Source organism: Nomascus leucogenys, chromosome X (genome assembly GCF_006542625.1).
Source record: "Nomascus leucogenys isolate Asia chromosome X, Asia_NLE_v1, whole genome shotgun sequence".
NCBI classification, from domain to species: domain Eukaryota; kingdom Metazoa; phylum Chordata; class Mammalia; order Primates; family Hylobatidae; genus Nomascus; species Nomascus leucogenys.
In genome coordinates, this window is record NC_044406.1 from 74,174,210 (window position 1) to 74,198,925 (window position 24,716).

The window sequence follows — 24,716 nt, forward strand, 5'->3', positions numbered from 1 at the left end:
AACTAGAAAAGCAAGACCAAACACATTCAAAAGCTTGCAGAAGGCAAGAAATAACTAAAATCAGAGCAGAACTGAAGGAAACAGAGACACAAAAATCCCTTAAAAAAATCAATGAATCCAGGAGCTGGTGTTTTGAAAAGATCAACAAAATTGATAGACCGCTAGCAAGACTAATAAAGAATAAAAGAGAGAAGAATCAAATAGACGCAATAAAAAATGATAAAGGGGATATCACCACCGATCCCACAGAAATACAAACCAGCATCAGAGAATACTACAAACACCTGTATGCAAATAAACTAGAAAATCTAGAAGAAATGGATAAATTCCCCAACACATACACCCTCCCAAGAGTAAACCAGGAAGAAGTTGAATCTCTGAATAGACAAATAACAGGCTCTGAAATTGTGGCAATAATCAATAGCTTACCAACCAAAAAAAGTCCAGGACCAGATGGATTCACAGCCGAATTCTACCAGAGGTATAAGGAGGAGCTGGTACCATTCCTTCTGAAACTATTCCAATCAATAGAAAAAGAGGGAATCTTCCCTAACTCATTTTATGAGGCCAGCATCATCCTGATACCAAAGCCTGGCAGAGACACAACAAAAAAAGAGAATTTTAGACCAACATCCTTGGTGAACATCGATGCAAAAATCCTCAATAAAATACTGGCAAACCGAATCCAGCAGCACATCAAAAAGCTTATCCACCATAATCAAGTGGGCTTCATCCCTGGGATGTAAGGCTGGTTCAACAAACGCAAATCAATAAATGTAATCCAGCATAGAAACAGAACCAAAGACAAAGACCACATGATTATTTCAATAGATGCAGAAAAGGCCTTTGACAAAATTCAACAACCCTTCATGCTAAAAACTCTCAATAAGTTAGGTATTGATGGGACATGTCTGAAAATAATAAGAACCATCTATGACAAACCCACAGCCAATATCATACTGAATGGGCAAAACCTGGAAGCATTCCCATTGAAAACTGGCACAAGACAGGGATGCCCTCTCTCACCACTCTTATTCAACATAGTATTGGAAGTTCTGGCCAGGGCAATTAGGCAGGAGAAGGAAATAAAGGGTATTCAATTAGGAAAAGAGGAAGTCAAATTGTCCCTGTTTGCAGATGACATGATTGTATTATCTAGAAAACCCCATTGTCTCAGCCCAAAATCTCCTTAAGCTGATAAGCAACTTCAGCAAAGTCTCAGGATACAAAATCAATGTACAAAAGTCACAAGCATTCCTATACCCCAATAACAGACAAACAGAGAGCCAAATCGTGAGTGAACTCCCATTCACAATTGCTTCAAAGAGAATAAAATACCTAGGAATCCAACTTACAAGGGATGTGAAGGACCTCTTCAAGGAGAACTACAAACCACTGCTCAATGAAATAAAAGAGGATACAAACAAATGGAAGAACATTCCATGCTCATGGGTTGGAAGAATCAATATCATGAAAATGGCCACACTGCCCAAGGTCATTTATAGATTCAATGCCATCCCCATCAATGACTTTCTTCACAGAATTGGAAAAAACTCCTTTAAAGTTCATATGGAACCAAAAAGGAGCCCTCATCACCAAGTCAATCCTAAGCCAAAAGAACAAAGCCAGAAGCATCACACTACCTAACTTCAAACTATACTACAAGGCTACAGTAACCAAAACAGCATGGTACTGGTACCAAAACAGAGATATAGACCAATGGAACAGAACAGAGTCCTCAGAAATAATGCCACATATCTACAACTATCTGATCTTTGACAAACCTGACAAAAACAAGAAATAGGGTAAGGATTCCCTATTTAATTAATGGTGCTGGGAAAACTGGCTAGTCATATGTAGAAAGCTGAAACTGGATCCCTTCCTTACACCTTATACAAAAATTAATTCAAGATGGATTAAAGACTTACATGTTAGACCTAAAACCATAAAAACTCTAGAAGAAAACCTAGGCAATACCATTCAGGGCATAGGCATGGGCAAGGACTTCATGTCCAAAACACCAAAAGCAACGGCAACAAAAGCCAAAATTGACAAATGGGATCTAATTAAACTAAAGAGCTTCTGCACAGCAAAAGAAACTACCATTAGAGTGAACAGGCAACCTACAGAATGGGAGAACATTTTTGCAACCTACTCATCTGACAAAGGGCTAATATCCAGAATCTACAATGAACTTAAACAAATTTACAAGAAAAAAACAAACAACCCCATCACAAAGTGGGCGAAGGATATGAACAGACACTTCTCAAAAGAAGACATTTATGCAGCCAAAAAACACATGAAAAAATGCTCATCATCACTGGCCATCAGAGAAATGCAAATCAAAACCATAATGAGATACCATCTCACACCAGTTAGAATGGCCATCATTAAAAACTCAGGAAACAACAGGTGCTGGAGAGGATGTGGAGAAATAGGAACACTTTTACACTGTTGGTGGGACTGTTCAACCATTGTGGAAGTCAGTGTGGCAATTCCTCAGGGATCTAGAACTGGAAATATCATTTGACCCAGCCACCCCATTACTGGGTATACACCCAAAGGATTATAAATCATGCTGCTATAAAGACACATGCACACGTATGTTTATTGCAGCAGTATTCACAATAGGAAAGACTTGGAACCAAGTCAAATGTCCAACAACGACAGACTGGATTAAGAAAATGTGGCACATATACACCATGAAATTCTATGCAGCCATAAAAAATGATGAGGTCATGTCCTTTGTAGGGACATGGATGAAACTGGAAACCATCATTCTCAGCAAACTATCGCAAGGACAAAAAACCAAACACTGCATGTTCTCACTCATAGGTGGGAATTGAACAATGAGAAAAACATGGACACAGGAAGGGGAACATCACACTCCGGGGACTGTTGTTGGGGGATAGCATTAGGAGATATACCTAATGCTAAATGATGAGTTAATGGGTGCAGCACACCAACATGGCACATGTATACATATGTAACAAACCTGCACATTGTGCACATGTACCCGAAAACTTAAAGTATAATAATAATAAAATTTAAAAAACGAACAAACAAAAAGTTTATAAGAAAAAAAAAAAACCCCGTAAAATAAAAAGTCAGCAAAGGACATGAACAGATACTTTTCAAAAGAAGACATATATGTGACCAACAAGCATATGATAAAAAGCTCAACATCACTGATTATTAGAGAAATGCAAATCAAAACCACAATGAGATACCATCTCACACCAGTCAGATTGACTATTATTAAAAAGTCAAAAATGACAGATGCTGGTGTGGTTGTGGAGTAAAATGAACACTTATACACTGTTGGCGGTGTGTAAATTAGTTCAGCCATTATGAAAGTGTGGCAATTCCTCAAAGACCTAAAGACAGAGATAGCATTCAACACAGCAATCTCATTACTGGGTATATACCTAAAGCAAAATAAATCATTCAATTGTAAAGATGCATGCAGGTGTATGTTCACTGCAGCACTATTCACAATAGCAGACATGGAATCAACCTAATGCCCATCAATGATAGGCTGGATAAAGAAAATATGGTACATGTACACCATGGAATACTATGCACCCATAAAAAGAACAAGATCATATCCTTTTCAGGGATATGCATGGAGCTGGAGGCCATTATTCTTAGCAAACTAATACAGGACCAGAAAATCAAATACTGCATGTTCTCACTTATAAGTGGGAGCTAAATGATGAGAACACATGGACATGTAGAGAGGAGCAACAGACACTTGGCCTTTCAGAAGGTGGAATGTGGGAGGAGGGAGAGGATCAGGAAGAATAACTAATGGATACTAAGCCTAGTACATGGGTGACAAAATAATCTGTACAACAAACCTCTGTGACTCGTTTACCTATGTAACAAATCTGCACTTGTACCACTGAACATAAAATAAAAGTTAAAGAAGAAAAAAACAGGCTGGGCATGGTGGCTCATGCCTGTAATCCCAGCGCTTTGGGAGGCCAAGGGGCAGATCACCTGAAGTCAGGAGTTCAAGACCATCCTGGCCAACATGGTGAAACCCTGTCTGTACTAAAAATACAAAAAATTAGCCGGGAGTGGTGGTGTATGCCTGTAATCCCATCTACTCTGGAGGCTGAGGCAGGAGAATCGCTTGAATCTGGGAACCAGTGGTTGCAGTGAGCCAGGATCGTGTCACTGCACTCCAGTCTGGGTGACAGGGCAAGACTCCGTCAAAAAAAAAAAAGAAGAAGAAGAAGAAGGAGAAAGAGAAGGAGGCGGAGAAGGAGGAGGAGAGGAACATTTAGAAAGAATTAAAGAAAATGCTACTGAATTTTTACATTAGTTTTGTATTCTGAAACTTTACTGAAGTCATTTACTAGGTCTAGGAGGCTTTTGGTGGAGTCTTTAGTCTTTTCTAAGTATAGAATCCTATCAGCAAGGAGAGAGAGTTTGACTTCTTTTCTTAATTGGGTGCCTTTTATTTCTTGCCCTTATCGGATTGCTCTGGCTAGGACTTCCCATACTATGTTGAATGGGAGGGTTAGAGAGAACATCTTCGTCTTGTTCCAGTTCTGAAGAAGAATGTTTCCAGCTTTTGTGTGTTCAGTATGCTATTGGCTGTGGGTTTCTCATAGATGGCTATTATTATTTTGAGGTATGTTTCTTTGATGCCTAGTTTCTTGAGGGTTTTTATCATGAAGGGATGTTGGACTTTATTGATAGCTATTTCTACATCACTTAAGATAATCACATGTTATTTTGTTTTCAATTCTGCTTATGTGGTGAATCACATTTATTGATTTGCCTAAGTTGAACCAACCTTGAATCCCAGGAATAAAGCCTACTTGAATGTGGTGAATTAACTTTTTGTTGTACTGCTGGATTGGGCTTGCAAGTATTTTGTTGATGATTTTTGTGTTTATGTTCGTCATGGTTGTTGGCATGAAATTTTCTTTTTTCGTTGTGTCTATGCCAGATTTTGGTATCAGGATAATGCTGGCTTCATAGAATGAGTTAAGGAGGACTCCTTCCTCCTCTATTTTTGGAATAGCTACAGTAGGATTGATAGCAATTCTTCCTTGTATGTCTGGTAGTATTTACCTGTTAATCCTTCTGGTCCAGGGCTTTTGTTGTTGTTGTTTTATAGGAGTTTTTAAATTACTAATTCAATTTTAGAATTCATTATTTGTCAGTTCAAGTTTTCACTTTCTTCCTGGTTCAATCTTCGAAGGGTATGTGTTTTTATGAATTTATCCATTTCCTCTAGATTTTCCAATTTGTGTTATAGAGGTTTTCATAGTAGTCTGAGGACCTTTTGTATTTCTGTGGGATTGGTTGTAAAGCCATCTTTTTTATTTCTGATTGTGCTTAGTTGAAACTTATCTTTTTCTTTGTTAATCTAGCTAGTGTTCAATTGCTCTTTTTTATTCTTTTGAAGTACCAACTTTTAGTTTCATTGATCTTTGGTATGAATTTTGCATCTCAATTTCATTCAGCTTTTTTCTAATTTTAGTTATTTATTTTCATCTGCTATCTTTGGATTTGGTTTATTCTTGTTTTTCTAGTTCCATTAGGTGCAATATTAGATTGTTAACTTGAGATCTTTCTAACTTTTGTTGTAGGTGTTGAGTGATGTAAACTTCCTCTTAACACTGCTTTGGATGCATCCCAAATATTTTGATATGTTATTTCTCTATTTTCATTAATTTCAAAGAAATTATTTTTTATTTTTTTCTTGATTTTGTTGTTCACCCAAAAGTCATTTGGGAGCAAGTTATTTAATTTCCATGTAATTGTGCAGTTTTGAGATATCTTCTTGGTATTGATTTCTATTTTTATTGCACTGTGGTCTGAGCATATGCTTGATATAATTTTGATTTTTTAAAATTTATTGAGGCTTACTTTATGGTCAAGCATATGCTCAATATTAGAATATGTTCTGTGTGCAGATAAGAAAGTGTGTTTTGTGGTTGTTGGGTGGATGATTCTGTAGATGTCTATTAGGTCCAGTTGGTTGAGTGTCAAATTTAAGCCCCAAATTCCTTTGTCAGTTTCCTGCCTCAATGATCTCTCTCATGCTGTCAGTGGGGTATTGCGGTCTCCCATTGTTATTTTGTGGTTGCCTAAGTCTTTTCATAGGTCCAAAAGAACTTCTTTTACAAATCTGTTTGTATGCAGATATTATGCTCCAATGTTGGACAGTTAAGTCTTCTTGTTGAATTGAACCCATTATCATTATGTAATGCCCTTCTTTGTCTTTCTTGTTTGTTGTGGGTTTAAACTCTGTTTTATATGATATGAGAAAAGTAACCCCTGCTCTTTTTTTGTTTGCCATTTGCATGATAGATCTTTCTCTATCCCTTTACTTTGAGTCTGTGGGTGTCACTGCCTGGGAGATGGGAGGTCTCGTCTTTTTATTGCACTTACCACTCTATGTGTTTTAAGTGGGGCATTTTGACTTTTTTACATTCAAGGTTAGTATCGATATGTAAGATTTTGATCATGTCATCTTGTTGTTAGCTGTTTGTTGTGTAGCTTTGGTTCTGCAGTTGCTTCATAGTGTCTGTGGGATATGTGCTTAAGTGTGTTTTTATGGTAGAAGATATAATTCTTTCATTTCCATGTTTATCATTTCCATAAGAACCTCTTGTATAGCTGGTTCAGTGATAATAAATTCCCTTAGTGTTTGCTTGCTTTGAAAGTTTATTTCTCCTTTGCTTATGAAGCATAGTTTGGTGGGATATGAAATTCTTGGTTGGAATTTCTTTTCTTGAACAATGCTGAATATAGAAACACAATCTTTTCTGGCTTGTAAGTTTTCTGCCGAGAGGTCTTCTTCTAGCCTGATGGGGTTTCCTTTGTAAGTGACTAGAGCCTTCTCTCTTGTTGCCTTTAACAATTTTTTCTTTCACATTGACCTTCGTGAATCTGATGACTATGTGTCTTGGGAATGTTTGTATTGTATAGTATCTCACAGAGGTTCTCTATATTTCTTTAATTTGCATGTCAACCTCTCTAATGAGATTGAAGAAATTTTCATGGACCATATCCTCAAATATGTTTTCCAAGTTATTTCTTCTCTCTCCTGTCAGGAATATCAATTAGTTTTAGGTTAGTCTTGTTACATAATCCCATATTTCTCAGAGGTTTTGACACAATTTAAATTTTTTTTCTTTATTTTTGTCTAAGTTGATTATAAGATTCTGTCTTCAAGCTCCAAGATTCTTTCCTTGCTTGGTCTATTCTGTTGTTAATGCTTCAAAAGGTATTAGGTAATTTTTGTAGTAATTTTTTCAATTCCAGAAGTTCCATTTGGTTCTTTCTTAAAGTGGCTATTTTGTCTTCTTTCTACTTTTGGATAGTTTTACTGGATATCTTGGATTGGGTTTCGACTTTTACCTGTATCTTGATCAGCTTCCTTGCCATCCAGATTCTGAACTTTATGGCTTTCATTTAAGTCATTTCAATTTGGTTAAGAACCATTGCAGAGGAGTTGCCTTGTTTGAAGATAAAGGGAAACTCTGACTTTTTGAATTGCCAGAGTTCTAGCACTGATTCTTTCTCATCTGAGCAGGCATGTGCTCCTTTGTGTTTGGATTTGCCGTAATTTCCATGAGGCTTTTTGTTTTGATATTCTTTGTTTCCCTTTAGGGTTTAACTGTGGTGCAAGTTGAGTAAAGTTAATTAGCTTTGTTTCTAGGTGTTTCCAGAGGGCCAAGGCTCTGTATGGGATCTTTATTTGTGGCTAGATTCTTACTTTGGGTTTCACAGGCAATGTGTATTGGCAGAATACTTTTGGTATTGTAATTTGTGCAGTGATCGAGTAGATGAATAATGGTTGGCAGAGAGTCTTACTCTGCTCTGTGGCCTTTTTATATTTCTGCACATTTGCAGTGGTACTCTGTGGGGACCAGGGGAGAGAGATGACACCCTAGCCAGGTCCATTCCCAGGCCTTAGGGTAGCCCCCCTTGATCACTGGCACTGCATCCACATTTTATTTGTTAGATGTTCTAGGCCATGGGGCTCTCTCAGGCAGAGATTGCGTCTAGCAGACAGGCCTCACCCTTCCTGGACAGGCCCTGGAGACAGAGGTGTGCCCTGCTTCTGCACTGGCCTATGAACTCACACCTAACATTCAGTGTATTGAGACTGGGGGCTCCTTCCCAGATTGAGTTCTGGCAAAAATCTCAACTCAGAACTCCTGAGTGTGTGCTGCAACCTTGGGGCATTGGAGCCATGCCTGTGGCTTTGTCCTCTACCTCCTTGGGATCAGGCACCTGTTGTGCTGGGAGAGCTGAAGTGTTCCCAGGCTGTGGGGAAAGCACTCTAGCAGGGCCACTGGCAAGACTGTCAGGCCAAGCAGTGGAGGCTGTGCTGTGTGAACACAGTTGCAGAATCAGCCAGGCAAGAGCCTTGTAGGGATTGTGGACAGGAAGACATGCAGAACAGATGTGTCCAGAGAGCCTTGGGGGAATGGGTGCCTATTGTCACATTTTGTTGCAGCTGCTCCACATGTAAAACCCCCTGGGGTCCATGTAGGCTAGAGCTCTGTCTTTGTCTATTCTTTGGGCAGATCCTCCTGACAATTGAAATGACTGCAAGAGTCCTGAGATCTCTTGTAGCTAGCATGCCAGAGGTATATGGTGAGAGTGGGTTGCCCTGCTGTCACTTCACTCACCCATTCCTTAGGAGGTGTTCAGGACCAGGAACTAATCCTGGCGCTTGGCACACCAATGCAGTTTTCCCAGCTTTCTCCCTATTCAGCCTTAGTATCTGTGTTACCTCTCAAATCTCAGTGTTTTCTCTCCAAAGATCTGTTTGAAGTACAAACAGATAGTGGAGAATTTGCTGGTTTGTTTACTGGATATTTTGGTCTTTTGTGGTGGGAGAAGTGCTTCCTGGATGTGTCTACTTGGCCATCTTGTCCCTCCCTCCAGAAACTACTTTTAAAGAGGACCAGATGGTGTATTTAGAAGATAAACACTTCAAAGAAGCTATAATAAATATGTTCATAGGGCTGGGCTCAGTGGCTCATGCCTGTAACCCCAACACTTACAGAGGTCATCATGGGATGATTGCTTGAGACCAGGAATTTGAGGCCAGCCTGGGCAACATAGTGAGAATACAAAGAACTAAAAAAAAACCATGCTTGAGGAAGTAATGGAAGATGATGTCAGTGAAAATGTATAACAACCTCTAGAAATGCTCTATGCCATGAAAGAAAAAGGAAATCTGGCCAAAAAAAATCAAAATTAACTTTATCAGAACTCTCAAAATTAATAAACTTTTACAGCCATCAGAGAGCATTTATTTAGGAAAAACAGTTAAATCAGCAAGCTTTGTGGCATTTGAAATTGTTCTATTCTCATCTCTGTCTCTCCAACTATGCAATAGAATTTTAAAACAATCTTTTTTTTTTTTTTTTTGAGACGGAGTCTTGCTCTGTCGCCCAGGCTGAAGTGCAGTGGTGCAATTTTGGTTCACTGCAAGCTCCGCCTCCTGTTTTCACACCATTCTCCTGCCTCAGCCTCCCGAGTAGCTGGGACTACAGGTGCCCGCCACCACGCCTGGCTAATTTGTTTTTGTATTTTTAGTAGAGATGGGGTTTCACCATGTTAGCCAGGATGGTCTCAATCTCCTGACCTCGTGATCCACCTGCCTCAGCCTCCCAAAGTGCTGGGATTACAGGCGTGAGCCACCGCGCCTGGCCCTTAAAACAATCTTGGTAAAACCCAGGAGCCTGGAAGCCACTAGAAGACAAAACAAGGTTAGAGCTCCTTCAAAGCCACATTGTCGTTATTATAATTATCATTGTTTGATTTGTCTGTTGATTCTGTGGAAAACTCCACTTGCAAGGATGTCTTTTAAAACTTGACTTGTAGCTCAACCAATTTGAAAATCCTTTTTCCTGGGAACATTTGTCGAAAATAATGTGTGGAAATTGTTTAATATCACAACTACCTGAGGTGGCTATAATAGTTCAGGCAGACAAGAAATTGACCAAAAATGATAAAAGGAAAAACTGAGGAATAAATTGTCCATAGTGGGCTTTGAAAAGTTGTTATATGTTCCTGGGAATCTAGAAAGCCACAAGCATGTGTAGGGCTTTGTACATGCCCAAGGCTGTACGCATGTGAAGGAAAGACCTGAGAAAACCCTGAGCCCTCGGTACTGGCTAACCGTAAAACTCTGCGTAAGCAGGAACTGGGGGCTAAGGACGAGCTATAAATTTCCTACCAGAACATTGAAGAGGTGTCCAAACACAGACAAAGAGCCTCTCAGTGAAAACTAGGAGACTTACTAGTTTCATGTTTGTAACGAAACCTCTGTTTAAATGTCAACTGACCACTAAGATAAATGTGCAGAGACTTCAGTGACCACATATGAAAAGAATACAGACTTTATAGAATTAAATCAGAAAAGTCACTAAACAAAAGACAATAACATTAACAGCAAACAATAGCAACAATGAACACCTTGGCAGGCGGGAGTATCTAATTTCCAGAGCTACCACATTATATTATTTTCAATGTCACGTTTTCAATAAAAAATTATAAGACATGCAAAGAAACAAGAAAATATTGCCTATCATGGAAAAAATCACTTGAAACTGTCCATTAAGAAGCCAGATGTTGCATTTACATAGCCTTTAAATTGGCTATTTTAAGTATGCTCAAAGAACTAAAGAACTAAAGGAAAGGATGAGAGTTGTGCCTTATGGAATAAAGAACATTATTAAAGAAAGAGAAATTACTTTTAAGAGAAACTACAGTAATTCTGAGGTAAAAAAGATAATAACTAGATTTAAATTTCTCAACAGCCGATGTAAGCAAACGGAAGAAAGAATCAACAAATTGCAAAGAAGGTCCCTTGAGTTTATCTAGTCTGAGGAACAGAAAGAAAAAGGAATGAAGAAAAATAAACAGAGCCTCAGATAACTATGAGATACCATAAACAGAACATTCTGTTCTATTTATGGGGACTCCACAAGGAGAGGGAGGAAAGTGGCAGGAATAATAGCTGAAGAAATGTCTGAAAACTTCCCAGACTTGATTAAAAATATCAATCTGCACATCAAAGAAGCTCAGCAAATGCCAAATAGTGAAAAATAAGAGTTCCAAACCTTGACACGTAATAATCAAACTGTCAAGGGCCATAGAAAAAAAGAATCTTGAAAGCAGTAAAAAAGAAACATGTCGGGGGATCCTCAATTAAAAATTATCAACTGATTTCTGATCAGAAATTATAGAGACCAGAAGGCAATGGGATGACATATTCCAAGTAACAAAAAAACACTGTCAACTGAGAATTATTTTATCCAGCAAAACCATTCTTCAAAAATGAAGGAAAAGCAATATATTCCCATACAAGCAAAAACTCAAAGAATTTGTCACTACAAAACCTGTTCTAAGAAATACTAAAGGGAGTCCTACAAGAAATACTAAAGGAGTCCTTCAGGCTGAAATTTAAGGACTCTATACAGCCTCCCAAATCCATTTGAAGAAATAAAGATCACCAGTAAAGGTAACTATACAGGTAAATATTAATTAAATTTCTGGGGGAAACCTAAGGGCAAAAACTCAGAAAATACAGTAAAAGTAACTAAAATGGAATTAAAATGTTACTGTAGAAAATATTTTACACAGAAGAAGGCAGGGATGGAGGAACAGAAGAACAAAAAGCATAAGACATAGAAACAAATAGCAAAATAGCTAATGTAAATTCTAACTTATAAATTACATTAAATGTAAGTGCATTAAATATTCCAACTAAAAGCAGAGATTGGCAGAATGTATAAAAAGATACAACTATGTGTGGTTTACAAGAGTCACAATTTAGAATCAAATACACAAATAGGTCAAAAATGAAAGGACAGAAAAAGATATTTCATACAATTAGTAACCAGAAGATAGTTTATATTAATATAAGAGAAAATACATATGAATGTAAAAATTTATGATCTTGGGTTAGTCAACAGTTTCTTGTATATAATACCAAAAGCACAAGCAAGAAAAAATATAGATGAATTAGATTTTTTTCTATACGAAATACTTATGCTGCATATTATACCCTCAAGATAGTGAAAAGACAACCCATGTAATTGATGAAAATATTTGCAAATCTTGTCTCTGATAAGGGACTTGTGAACATGTGAAAATCTCTTGCAATTCAACTATAAAAAGACAACCCACTTAAAAAACGGAAAAAAAAATCGAATGGACATTTCTTCAATCAAGATGTATAAATGGCCAATAACCACACAAAAACTGCTAAAAAACATTAGTTATTAGGGAAATACAAATCAAAACTCCAATTGGATACCACTTTCCACCACCTAGGATGGCCATAATCCAAGAGATGAACAATAACAAATGGCAATGAGGATGGGGAGAAAGTGGAACCCTCATACACTACTAGGAATGTATGATGGTGCTTTTGCTTTAGAAAACAGTACGGCAGTTCCTTAAGCATAGAGTTATCATGTGACCTATCAATTCCACTCCTAGGTATATACTCAAAAGAAATGAATACATGTATCTTACACACATCTGTGTACAAACACAGATGCTCACAGCAGCATTATTCACAATAGCCAAAAATTGAAAGCAACCCAAATGTCCAACTGATTAATCAATAAATAAAATGTATATCCATACAATTGGATATTATTTAGCAACCAAAAGGAATGAAGTCTTGACTCATGCTAAATCATGCTTGCATCCTGCAAACATTATGCAAAATGAAAAATCCAGACACAAAAGACTACATATTGTATTATTTCATTAATATGAAATATCCCAAATAAACTTCTGCTGAAGCTATTCATAATTACTTTATATTTGGTTTTGCTAAATGGCTGGATGTAATTTGTGGTCATATTGCTACCATAAGGGTAGACCTTACCTGATTAAGATGTCTACACAGGAAAGAGCAGAGCCAAGATATAAAGAAGGACATATTTATAAAGGCATATTTTGAACACACAAATCCATCTAGATACCAAGTAACCCCATTTAAGTGAATTTAAAAAGTCCCAGTTTACATTGGGTCTCTTGGCACATGAAACAGAAAGAGTCCTAACTAATGTGGTTGGTTAAAAAAACAATTATTTGTTTTTCACTTCCAAGGTAATTAATATATTGTAAATTCAGGAAGGATGTGCTTCAGGATTTTTTTGACCACAATAGTGATGTCTTTTTGTGAATATTCATTCTTCAGTAGAATAATTGGCCAGCAGAAAACACCAAATTCTGTCTAGCTTTTATATACCAATTAAACATGAAATAACTTGGATTATATGATCATAATTTTTATATTCAAATTTCATTTAAAAATACATTACTTTTTAGTGGTAATAGTAGTCCTTCCACCAGTGGAGGGTTGGTTATGAGAGGAATATATTTCTTGCCGCAACTTTGAGAGTTCCTTACAAATAAAAGATAATATAATCATTTGATGGAAAGTAGAAACATGAGATAATAAATATATTTAATCATTTAGAAGGGTTACTAACAATGATTACACCCCCTCCCTTTTACCCCTTTTTAGCTTGAGGTAATAATGTTCTAATCCCACTTGTTGAATATCATCTAGTGTTGCTTCACAGTACCTAATAAGTTATATTATATGCCTGTGCAGGAACCTGCAACTAATACAGGATATCTAAATTTGGAGGATAACTTGAGATTGAATGGGCATGGTTCTCAAGATGAGGATGTGAAAGTTTTTGCTCTGAAAATCCTGAAAAGTATATCCATAGAAGAAAAGTATTGAAACTTCAGTATATAAGCAGATATAGTTTCCTAACAGAGAGTTTAGCAATGAATGTTACTACAAGCACCATTTGCTCCATAACAGCAACACAATATTACCCATAATTTTTGACAATTCCTTCAGTACCTATTGAATGCCAGGTCGTGGGCTACATGCTACAGATACAAGGAGGAATATAACACATGTTTTAATGAAGCAGCTCATAATGAAGTAAGGAGGTCACAGTCTACTGGGAATTTCACTGCTAATGAAATATAAAATCAATGTCTTAAAAATATTAAATGTACAACAGCACTTATTTTTTGCTTCAATTCTAACTTTCATTTGAATTGTTTCTCCTGAAATATGTATATTCTACTTCCTCACTTGCACCTACATTTTATTTCATGAAATAAAGTGACTCTTGGATATGTGTCCTTTTCTAGTCCATGGGAAGTATTTATCCTACAGTACTACAGTTCTAAGTTGTATTACTTTTCTCCATCCCCACCCCTTCCTTTTATACCTCTGACTGACGCTTTATAAGGGAATCCTTCTCTTCCAGCAAGCTTGTCAGTTCATGAAGCTTAAATTGGAAGTCACTACAACTTCCTTCTGTCTTTGAAACATCTTTATGGTACTGGTTTAATTGGGACTAAGGATTTAAAAAGAAATAAGTATTATTATAATCTTCATATAGAAAATGTGTAACTGAGTTCCAGGGAGGTTAAGTGACACAAACTCACACAGTTAGTTATGAAATGAAAGTAAAATACCAATAGTCATAAACGTTCAAAGAATTTCATGAGTATGTAATATGAAATGAAATGCCAATTACAAATTTCTCATTTTTTTAAGGTGTCTTTGCTATGTAGGACTAAACATTATCTACGTAACAGTCTTAGGCCACAAGATTTAAAGTAAAGCTAAGAAAACAGGCACTTTAGAGTCCTTGAAATAATAATTAAGGAAATCGCAATACCAAATTACTACTATTATATTCTGATTTTCAGTTCACAAAATATTCCTCCTGCATGAATTATCTCAGTTCTCACAGCAGTCCCATGAAATAAGTATTATTATAATCTTCATTTACAAAACAGATAATGGGCTCCAGAAAGGTTAAATGATACAGTCACACAGTAACATAGCTGCAACTCCAAAACAGGTCTTCTGACTACAAATCTTATCCGTTTCCCTTTTTACCTCATATGTGTATAGCTTAGGTAGAAGTGCTATTAGTAATGTTGGGATGGAAAAGAAATCAGTGGAGGAAATCTGCTAGAAATATTGGTAGGTTTTTAAAACAAATTATATTTTGTTTCATTTTGATTTTTGGTAAAAATTATACAGTGATGTTTAGAGAGACAAATTTGTGATTATTTTGTTTATTAAAATATTTAAGTGTATTTTACTACATTTAGGAATCTGTAAAATAAGGGTTAGATTAAGTAAATTCAACCTAGAATTACAAGATAAGGCAATATATACTTACAAATATCACCTTAATTTTGATGTCAACTATAGGTACATAAAACTTAACACTGTTTTCCTCCTCATGCTTGACAAAGTCCTTGCTATTCATCATCCCTCGAAATTAAGTGAGAATTTTTACAAATCTAACTGTGGCTCTGTTGAGTAATCTCATATATTGCTTTTGCCTACATAAGCATGCTTTAGGCAAAATCATGAAGAGTCCTCCACCTATCCCAAAAAATAAATTAATAAAAACCAAAACCAAAACACTGAAATGAATATCTTCTTTTACTTTCCTAGAAGAAATTAAGCTAAATTAGAAAATCATTTAACAGTTATATTTTAGATACAGTAATGTATTTAAAACAAATGAATACATGACATATTTTTAAAACTCTACCTTCAGCTAATTTTTTCTGGTAGCTTTAAACTTGAAGCCATCATTATCTTGCTAGAAAGTTTGTGCTGACCTGTGTATTTATGCAATGTAGGATCAACATACCCTCAGTCTGCAGATCTCTCTATCTTTCTCCATTCTCAAGTTTTTTACCATCTCCGTGTAGTGGCTGCCAATCTCATCCATTTTAGCCTGCAGCATTGGGCCTGTGCAAGTCTCAGAAACCTACAGAAGGCAAAATAACTATCTGTAATTGGATTGTTTTGAAGAAAATACATGTTATGTTACAAGGATTGTTATTAGATGAAAACCACATGATTAAATAAGACATTGAAATAATGAAAGTGATTTTCAGGAACTGCATTATAAAGCTCAAGTGTCAGTGATTAAGATCTAACAGTATGTGAGGGAAAGCAGTCCATATATTTTCTAAATGCTAGGATTACAATGATGTAACTAAGGTAATACTGTATATTTAAAAGGAAGTTTTAATACCTGCATTCTAAGGTTTTGATTCTCTTGCTCTAAATTGCATTTACAATATTCCAGTTCTTTTAGTCTGTATTCCATGTCTGATAGTGTATGTCGAAGAGAGAGATTGTTCTCTTCCAATGCCTGGCATTTTGAACTTGAGTCTTGAAGTCCTTGCTGTAAAGAAGACACAAGTACATAAGAAAAATGCATTTTGTTTTTGGTGAGGGAGTGTTCTTTCTATTGATTCATTCAATTGAATCAAGTAAATATTTTCCTATGCCCAGTTTTCTCATACTCTTGGTCTTAGATGGTACATTAAGTCAGCCATGTAAGATATTATAGTGTTGCCTCTAGTCTCACTTGCCTATTTTGTGAGAGAGGGAATCATGACTAGATGAATTTATAATGTCTCAATTTAACAATCAGACTCTTGCTACTCTGTGACAATAATGTACCCTGCTTTCTAGTAGGCACGGAAACGACCATATGCCTGATTATTTACATGATTACTAGTAACTGAGCAAGAATTTGGGACAGCCATAGGAGTAAAGATCAGGAAAAGGGTAATCCTTAGAGACTACTTACAATTTCCTAGGAATTCTCTCTGCTCAGACATCCAGAGAATTCATCTACAGTTTTTTCAGTCATTTATTTATTGCACAAACATGTGTTAAGGTCTACAACAGCTTTTTTTCATTGACATGTTAGTAGATTAAATAAATGCATGAACCTAGATTTTTAGTATTTATACAATTCTGGTCACCCAATAAGACAAATAATTGTGTCCCATATGCACTTTATATCTAAAATAGATAAGATTATCTGTTTTTCTGAGAGGGCTTTCAGCCATTGGGAATACCCAAAGCCACTCAATTCTCATATGAACAAATTTTTCCATCATATTTTAATTCTGTCTTGATGATATCTCATAACTCCAATGTGCCAGTAATTGTGCATATGAAAAGCTATCAATCTAGATTAACACCAATAAAAGCATCAATTTACCTGCTGCTGGTGATTATTTGCTCTTACTGATGCCAAGAGTTCTTCGTACTCTTTTAGTTGAGTTTCTTTGAATGATAAATCTTTCTCAAGTCTCATCTTGTCATTTTCCAGTGACTAGAAGCATAAATTATTTATTATGATTCAGAATTACAAAAACTTAACAGTCATGTAATACAAAGACTTGTTTACCTTGGAAGATTTAAATAAGCACTTGTTTCATTTGTACTTGCTTAATAAAGCAGAATTCTTAAAAGTTAAGAAAATACGGGATAGGAATGATTGAAACTTCTAAAACCTTCATTGAAGGAGACATTTTGATGGACTAACTATATATAAAATGAAGCACAACCTTCTGAAATGTTTTAATGTTTTCCTTCAATCTACAAAGAGTCCTTGTTAATCCCAGCAAGTGGTAAATTTTTAAATTAGAGTCTAAATATGTTCATCATAACCCAGAAACGACAAAACTACTCCAAAGTCCTCAAGGCATTATTCAATGTGTGGAAAGCATTCTGAATATATCTAGCTGATGGCACAAAGAACACCAATTAAAATAGAAAATGGAAAAAAATTAATTTTTTAGAGAAAAATGTTTTCAAGTTATTATATTTGAATGGAAATTCAGAGTATGCTTTATAATTATGAAAAAGGGGGAATTTACCTTCAATGAGTCAGATTATTTTAACTTTGCAGACTACTCTCTGGCTTTAAGCATTAAATTGCCTTAGTGGTAAACTAAATGTTAAGTGCACATCCGACATTCTTTCATTTATACTTTGGATACCTCTTTTCTCCTCTCTCAATGCCAATTAACTGTTTGAAGAAAATAATTTAGCTTTGTCTGAATAAGCATAATATTGTGCTATATTAAATTTTAAAAACGTATACTGGACATCTTTATTTCTGTATTAGGAAGCTAGGAACTAGAAAGGCTTTGGAAAAAATCAAAATAAATCTTACTGTCAAGTCATTTTGAAGATGTCCAAGCTCCTCCCGTATGTTGCTAAATGTGGACAGCACTAGTCGGAGTGACTTATCAGACATACCCCTCATCTGCAGGAAGAAAGGATTAATGGTTTAGTTTTATTAACATTTGAAAATAGGCGATATAAGTGAAAGTTGTCTTATTTTTTGGTTCCTACTAGCAAACTTATTAATAATTTTACTTTGATATGGCAAATTAGAAAGGTGATATAAGGCATTTTGTCGATCGTGTGTTTAAGTAATCCAAATAATATTCCTGAAGATAGCATAGCTAGTATTTATAACAAATATTTATTATTTTTTCCATGACAAAGTATCATCTTTGTCACAAAGTAGAATTCTATCAGCAAAATTTAATTTTTACATTATTCTTTATTTAAAAGATTAGAAGAGATGAGACAGTCAATCATCAAATAATAAAATGAATCTCCCTAAGTGTATTGCCAACTGCCTGAATTTTGCCTGAGGTGAGAAGAATATAATTATAATTAAGTTTAACTTTAAAGTATAGAGCTATCTCAATTTATTTATTTATTTATTTTTTTGCCAGAGTCTCACTCTGTCACCTAGGCTGGAGTGTAGTGGCATGATCTCAGTTCACTGCAATCTCTGCCCCCTGGGTTCAAACAATTCTTCCACCCCAGCCTCCCAAGTATCTGGGACTACAGGCATGCACCAACACACCTGGTGAATTTTTGTATTTCGAGTAAAGAACGGGTTTCACTGTGTTGGCCAGGCTGGTCTCGAACTCCTGACCTCAAGTGATCCACCAGCCTTGGCCTCCTAAAGTGCCGGGATTACAGGTGTGAGCCACTGCAACTGACTTATCTCAAATTTTAAAGAGAGGGGAAACTGTTTTACTAGATTATTCTTATTTCTTTAAAGAAAAATGGTTTAAAAAACAGACAACTTTGGCTTCTGGGAAGATGGAGTAAAAATACTTTCCACAACCAATCAGACGTTGTTTAAGGTGTAACTTTGTAACTTCAGCCTCTGATTGGTCACTTTCTGCAACCAATCCGACTGATAACGGGCCACTACTTCATTTACATAGAGCATACACCAAGTTACCAATGGGAAACCTCTAGAGGGCATTTAAACCACATGAAGTTCTATAACTGTGCACTTGAGCCAATTGCTCAGCCCACTCCCACCCTGTGGAGTGTGCTTTCATTTTCAATAAATCTCTACTTTTGTTGCTTCACAAAGAAAAAAAAAGAAAAAAGAAAAAAAAATACTTTTCCCTAGCCTTCCTGTTAATGGCAACTAAAAACCCTGGACATTATATATAAAACAAATATAAAAAGACTCAAATTGGTGAAAAGAGAAATGATTGGTTAGGAATCTTGGGACCTGAGAAATGACACAGCAATGAGTTCCTGGATTTTCATTTTGCTTCATATATTAGATCAGTTTTGGGGAAGCTGGTGATCTAGTTACATCAACGGACAACAAAAGTCCTGAGAAAAGCCTTCTCTCTCTAGCGAAAGGACCATGAAAGGGTCAGCCTAGCAGGACAGACTCTACTTCCACACGGACCATCAAAGGCCAAGAAGAGAGCTTAGACTGCCCCCTTGTCAGGCTCTAGGGAGGTACACAACACCATTCACTGGGATGGTGTCAGAAAAGGCAGAGTGAAGAATGGTGCTTTCATTCCTACTGGTCAAAAATGAAATTCCATGCACTGTGATGTCAGTTGAGACTGTGAAGGGAGCTTGGGCTTTCACCCTATCTCATCAAGAGAAGCTGAGTGGGGGAACCTCAACTTCCACCAGCTGGCAGTAATAGGTAGTGCACACACTTTCTCCGATATTTGAATGTTTGAATGAGACCCAGAGAGTCACAACCTAAAAATAGCGAGGTCTCCCATCCAAGTACTAGCCAGGCTCAATCCTGCTTAGCTTCTGAGATCAAACAAGATCAGGCATGTTCAGGGTCAATTGAAAATTACTCATAATTCCAAGAACAAAAATCTCAACTCAATAAGAAAAAAACATGTAATTGATGACAACATCAAGGTAATAGAAATGTTAGAATTATCTGATAAAGTGTATAAAACAACCATCATAAATACTTCAACAAGAAGTTGCAAGGAGACTGTAAAAACACATTGTCTCAATGACAAAATAGAAAGTCTCAGCAAATAAATAGAAGACATAAAGAATACCTAAATGGAAATTTTAGAACTGAAAAGGACAATAACAAGACAAAGAAACAAAAACCAAACCAAAACAGCAAAACTCTCAAGGAGTGGGCTAAAAAGCAGAATGGAGAGAACAGAGGAAAGAATTAATGAACTTAAAGATAGAATAAAATAAAGTATATAATCTGAATATCAGAAACAAATAGATTAGAAAAAATTAAACAGAGCTTAAGGGTCTGTGGGCATATACCACATATCTAGCTTTCATGTTCAGAGTCCTGGAAGGAAAGGAGAAAGAGGATGGAGCTGAAAAAATATTCCAAAAAATGATGGCTGAGAAGTTTCCCAAATTAGTGAAACCTGGTAACATACATATTCAAGAAGCTGAGCATATCCCAAACAGTATAAACCCAAAGAAATCCATTACCAGACAAACCAGAGTCAAACTTCTTAAAACTAAAGACAAACTAAAAATTTTCAAAGCAGCAAGAGAAACATTAATTATTGGGAATAACAATTCAAATGACAGCAGATTTCTCATTACATATCATGAAGCCCAGAAGGAACTAGGATACTCTTTTTTAAGTACTAAAAGAAAATAATTGTCAACTGTAAATTCTATATGCAGTGAAATTATCCTTTAGGAATGGAGGGAAAATCACATTTTCAGATGAGGGAAAGTGAAAATAATTTGTCACTAGCAGACCTACCCTTAAAGAATAGCTAAAAGAAGTTGTCTAAAGAGAAGAAAATGATAAAAGAAAGAATTTGGAACATTAAGAAGGAAGATATAGCATGGTAAGCAAAAATATGGTAAATACAATAAGTTTTCCTTCTTTTCTAGAGTTTTCTTTTTTTATTATACTTTAAGTTCTGGGATACATGTGCAGAACGTGCAGGTTTGTTACATAGGTATACACGTGCCATGGTGGTTTCCTGCACCCATCAGCCTGTCATCTACATTAGGTATTTCTCCTAATGCTATCCCTCCCCTAGCTCCCCACCCCCTGACAGGCCCCAGTGTGTGATGTTCCCATGTGTTCTCACTGTTCAACTCCCACTTTTGAGTGAGAACATGAGGTGTTTGGTTTTCTGTTTCTGTGTCAGTTTGCTGAGAATGATGGTTTCCAGCTTCATCCATGTCCCTGCAAAGGACATGAACTCATCCTTTTTACTGGCTGCATAGTATTCCATGGTGCATATGTCCCACATTTTCTTTATCTAGTCTATCATTGATGGGCAATTTAGGTTCATTCCAAGTCTTTGCTATTGTGAATAGTGCTGCAATAAACATACGTGTGCACATTTCTTTATAGTAGAATGATTTATAATCTTTGGGTATATACTCAGTAATGGGATTGCTGAGTCAAATGGTATTTCTAGTTCGAGATCCTTGAGGAAGCGCCACACTGGTTGAACTAATTTACACTCCCACCAATAATCTAAAAGCATTCCTATTTCTCCACATCCACTCCAGCATCTGTTTTTTCCTGACTTTTTGATGATCGCCATTCTAACTGATGTGAGATGGTATCTCATTGTGGTTTTGATTTGCATTTCTCTAATGACCAGTGATGATGAGCATTTTTTCATGTTTGTTGGCTGCATTAATGTCTTATTTTGAGAAATGTCTGTTCATACCCTTTGGCCACTTTTTGACGGGGTTGTTTGATTCTTGTAAATTTGTTTAAATTCTTTGTAGATTCTGGGTATTAGCCCTTTGTTAGATGGATAGATTGCAAACATTTTCTCCCATTCCGTAGGGTGCCTGTTCACTCTGATGATAGTTTCTTTTGCTGTGCAGAAGCTCTTTAGTTTAATTAGATCCCATTTGTCAATTTTGGCTTTTGTTGCCATTGCTTTTGGTGTTTTAGACATGAAGTCCTTGCCCATGCCTATGTCCTGAATGGTATTGCCTAGGTTTTCTTCTAAGGTTTTTATGGTTTTAGGTCTAACATGTAAGTCTTTAATCCATCTTGAATTAATTTTTGTATAAAGTGTAAGGAAGGGGTCCAGTTTCAGTTTTCAGCATATGGCTGGCCAGTTTTCCCAGCATTATTTATTAAATAGGGAAATCCTTTCCCCATTGCTTGTTTTTGTCAGGTTTGTCAAAGATCCAATAGTTGTAAATGTGTGGCATTATTTCTGAGGGCTCTGTTCTGTTCCATTGGTCTGTCTCTCTGTTTTGGTACCAGTACCATGCTGTTTTTGTTACTGAAGCTTTGTAATATAGTTTGAAGTCAGGTAGCATGATGCCTCCAGCTTTGTTCTTTTGGCTTAGGATTGTCTTGGATATATGGGCTCTTTTTTTGGTTCCATATGTAATTTAAAGTATTTTTTCTAATTCTGTGAAGAAAGTCAATGGTAGCTTGATGGGGTTAGCACTGAATCTATAAATTATTTTCAGCTGTGTGGCCATTTTCAAGATATTGATTCTTCCTATCCATAACAATGGAATGTTTTTCCATTTGTTTGTGCCCTCTCTTATTTCCTTGAGAGATGGTTTGTAGCTCTCCTTGAAGAGGTCGTTCACATCCCTTATAAGTTATATTCCTAGGTATTTTATTCTCTTTGTAGCAATTGTGAATGTGAGTTCACTCAAGATTTGGCCCTCTGTTTGTCTATTATTGGTGTATAGGAATGTTTGTGATTTTTGCACATTGATTTTGTATCTTGAGACAAAATCAAGCTGATAAGCTGAAGTTGCTTATCAGCTTAAGGAGATTTTGGGTTGAGACGATGGGGTTTTCTAAATATACAATCATGTCATCTGCAAACAGAGACAATTTGACTTCCTCTCTTGCTATTTGAATCCCCTTTATTTCTTTCACTTGCCTTGTTGTCCTGGCCAGAACTTCCAATACTATGTTGAATAGGAGTAGTGAGAGGGCATCCTTGTCTTGTGCTGGTTTTCAAAGACAATGCTTCCAGCTTTTGTCCATTTAGTATGATATTGGCTGTTGGTTTGTCATAAATAGCTCTTATTATTTTGAGATACGTCCCATCAATACCTAGTTTATTGAGAGTTTTTAGCATGAAGCGGTGTTGAATTTTATCAAAGGCCTTTTCTGCCTCTATTGAGATAATCATGTGGTTTTTGTCATTGGTTCTGTTTATGTAATGGATTACATTTATTGATTTGCATATGTTGAATCAGACTTGCATTCCAGCAATGAAGCTGACTTGATCGTGGTGGATACGTTTTTTGATATGCTGCTGGATTCAGTTTGCCTGTATTTTATTGAGGATATTTGCATCGATGTTCATTAGGGATATTGGCCTGAAATTTTCCTTTTTTGTTCTGTCTCTGCCAGGTTTTGGTATCAGGATGATGCTGGCCTCATAAAATGATTTAGGGGGGAGTCTCTCTTTTACTATTGTTTGGAATAGTTTCAGAAGGAATGTTACCAGCTCCTCTTTGTACCCCTGGTAGAATTTGGCTGTGAATCCACCTGGTCCTGGGCTTTTTCTTTTTTTTTCTTTTTTTGGTTGGTAGGCTATTAATTACTGCCTCAATTTCAGAACTTGTTATCGGTCTTTTCAAGGATTCAACTTTTTCCTGGTTTAGCCTTGGGAGGCTGTATGTTTCTAGGAATTTTTCCATTTCTTCTAGTTTTTCTAGTTTATTTGTGTAGGTGTGTTTATAGTATTCTCTGATGGTAGTTTGTATTTCTGTGGGATCAGTGGTGATATCCCCTTTATCATTTCTTATTGTGTCTATTTGATTTTTCTCTCTTTTCTTCTTTATCATTCTGGCTAGTGGTAGGGAAGAGGGTGGAATGGAGAAGAGAAAGGCAAAAACTATGAGATAGAGTCAGATTGTACTAAAGCACTGAGGAATGAATAAGGGCATTCTACAGAAGGGAATAATATTTCGAGAATGTTTTCCCAAATGCTAGTCATTCAATATAATTTTTGGTGATCTCACTAAACTGAAATATAACCCTTGTCTAACCAAAGAATCCTCAACTCTTAGGAAAGATGATTTTAATTTGGGACTTTCTGTTCTTAATTAAGGGAAGCAAGCTAGGAAGCTGTTTGTTAGTGTTGATTTCACACATCCACTCTTGACCCCATCTCACCTGCAGAATGTAGCGTATTTGCTGTTTTGTAAACTCTGATAATCCTTTAGGAATCAATGATTCAATGTCTTCTGACTGTAAGAAAGAAAGGCTTATCCATGGAACAGATACACATCAATCTTAAGATCAGCAATCCACAGATTTTGTGTAATGGGACATATTTTAGGAATATTAAAAGACTAATTCACTTTTTGAGAAACAGTTTCTATGAGTTTAATTTCTAGCCTTATCAGTTCTTATTTAAAAAAGTCAATTATATTATAAACAGTATAAAAATAATCCTGAATTCCACACATTCTAGGGAAAACCTTTGGGCAACCAATGAGAAGTTCCATTTCTATTTTTAAAAAGACGAAATTAAAAGCAAAATGGTCTATTAAATTCCTTTACACACTTTATTCATTGTATATTTTT

At 36.2% G+C, this 24,716-nt stretch overlaps 1 protein-coding gene across 2 annotated transcripts in view; it reads right to left on the minus strand.

Annotated features, from left to right (window-relative positions):
• The window catches only part of POF1B (POF1B actin binding protein), a 103,593-nt gene that overhangs the window by 18,852 nt on the left and 60,025 nt on the right, over positions 1-24,716 (minus strand). For both annotated transcript variants that reach the window (XM_003269016.4, XM_012498739.2), the window contains exons 9-15: positions 24,303-24,377; positions 18,054-18,146; positions 17,094-17,207; positions 16,110-16,262; positions 15,720-15,839; positions 14,268-14,396; positions 13,332-13,414 (exon numbers count right to left, since the gene is read on the minus strand). In XM_003269016.4, the coding sequence (XP_003269064.1) occupies positions 13,332-13,414; positions 14,268-14,396; positions 15,720-15,839; positions 16,110-16,262; positions 17,094-17,207; positions 18,054-18,146; positions 24,303-24,377 (767 nt within the window). The remainder of the gene's footprint in view (positions 1-13,331; positions 13,415-14,267; positions 14,397-15,719; positions 15,840-16,109; positions 16,263-17,093; positions 17,208-18,053; positions 18,147-24,302; positions 24,378-24,716) is intronic.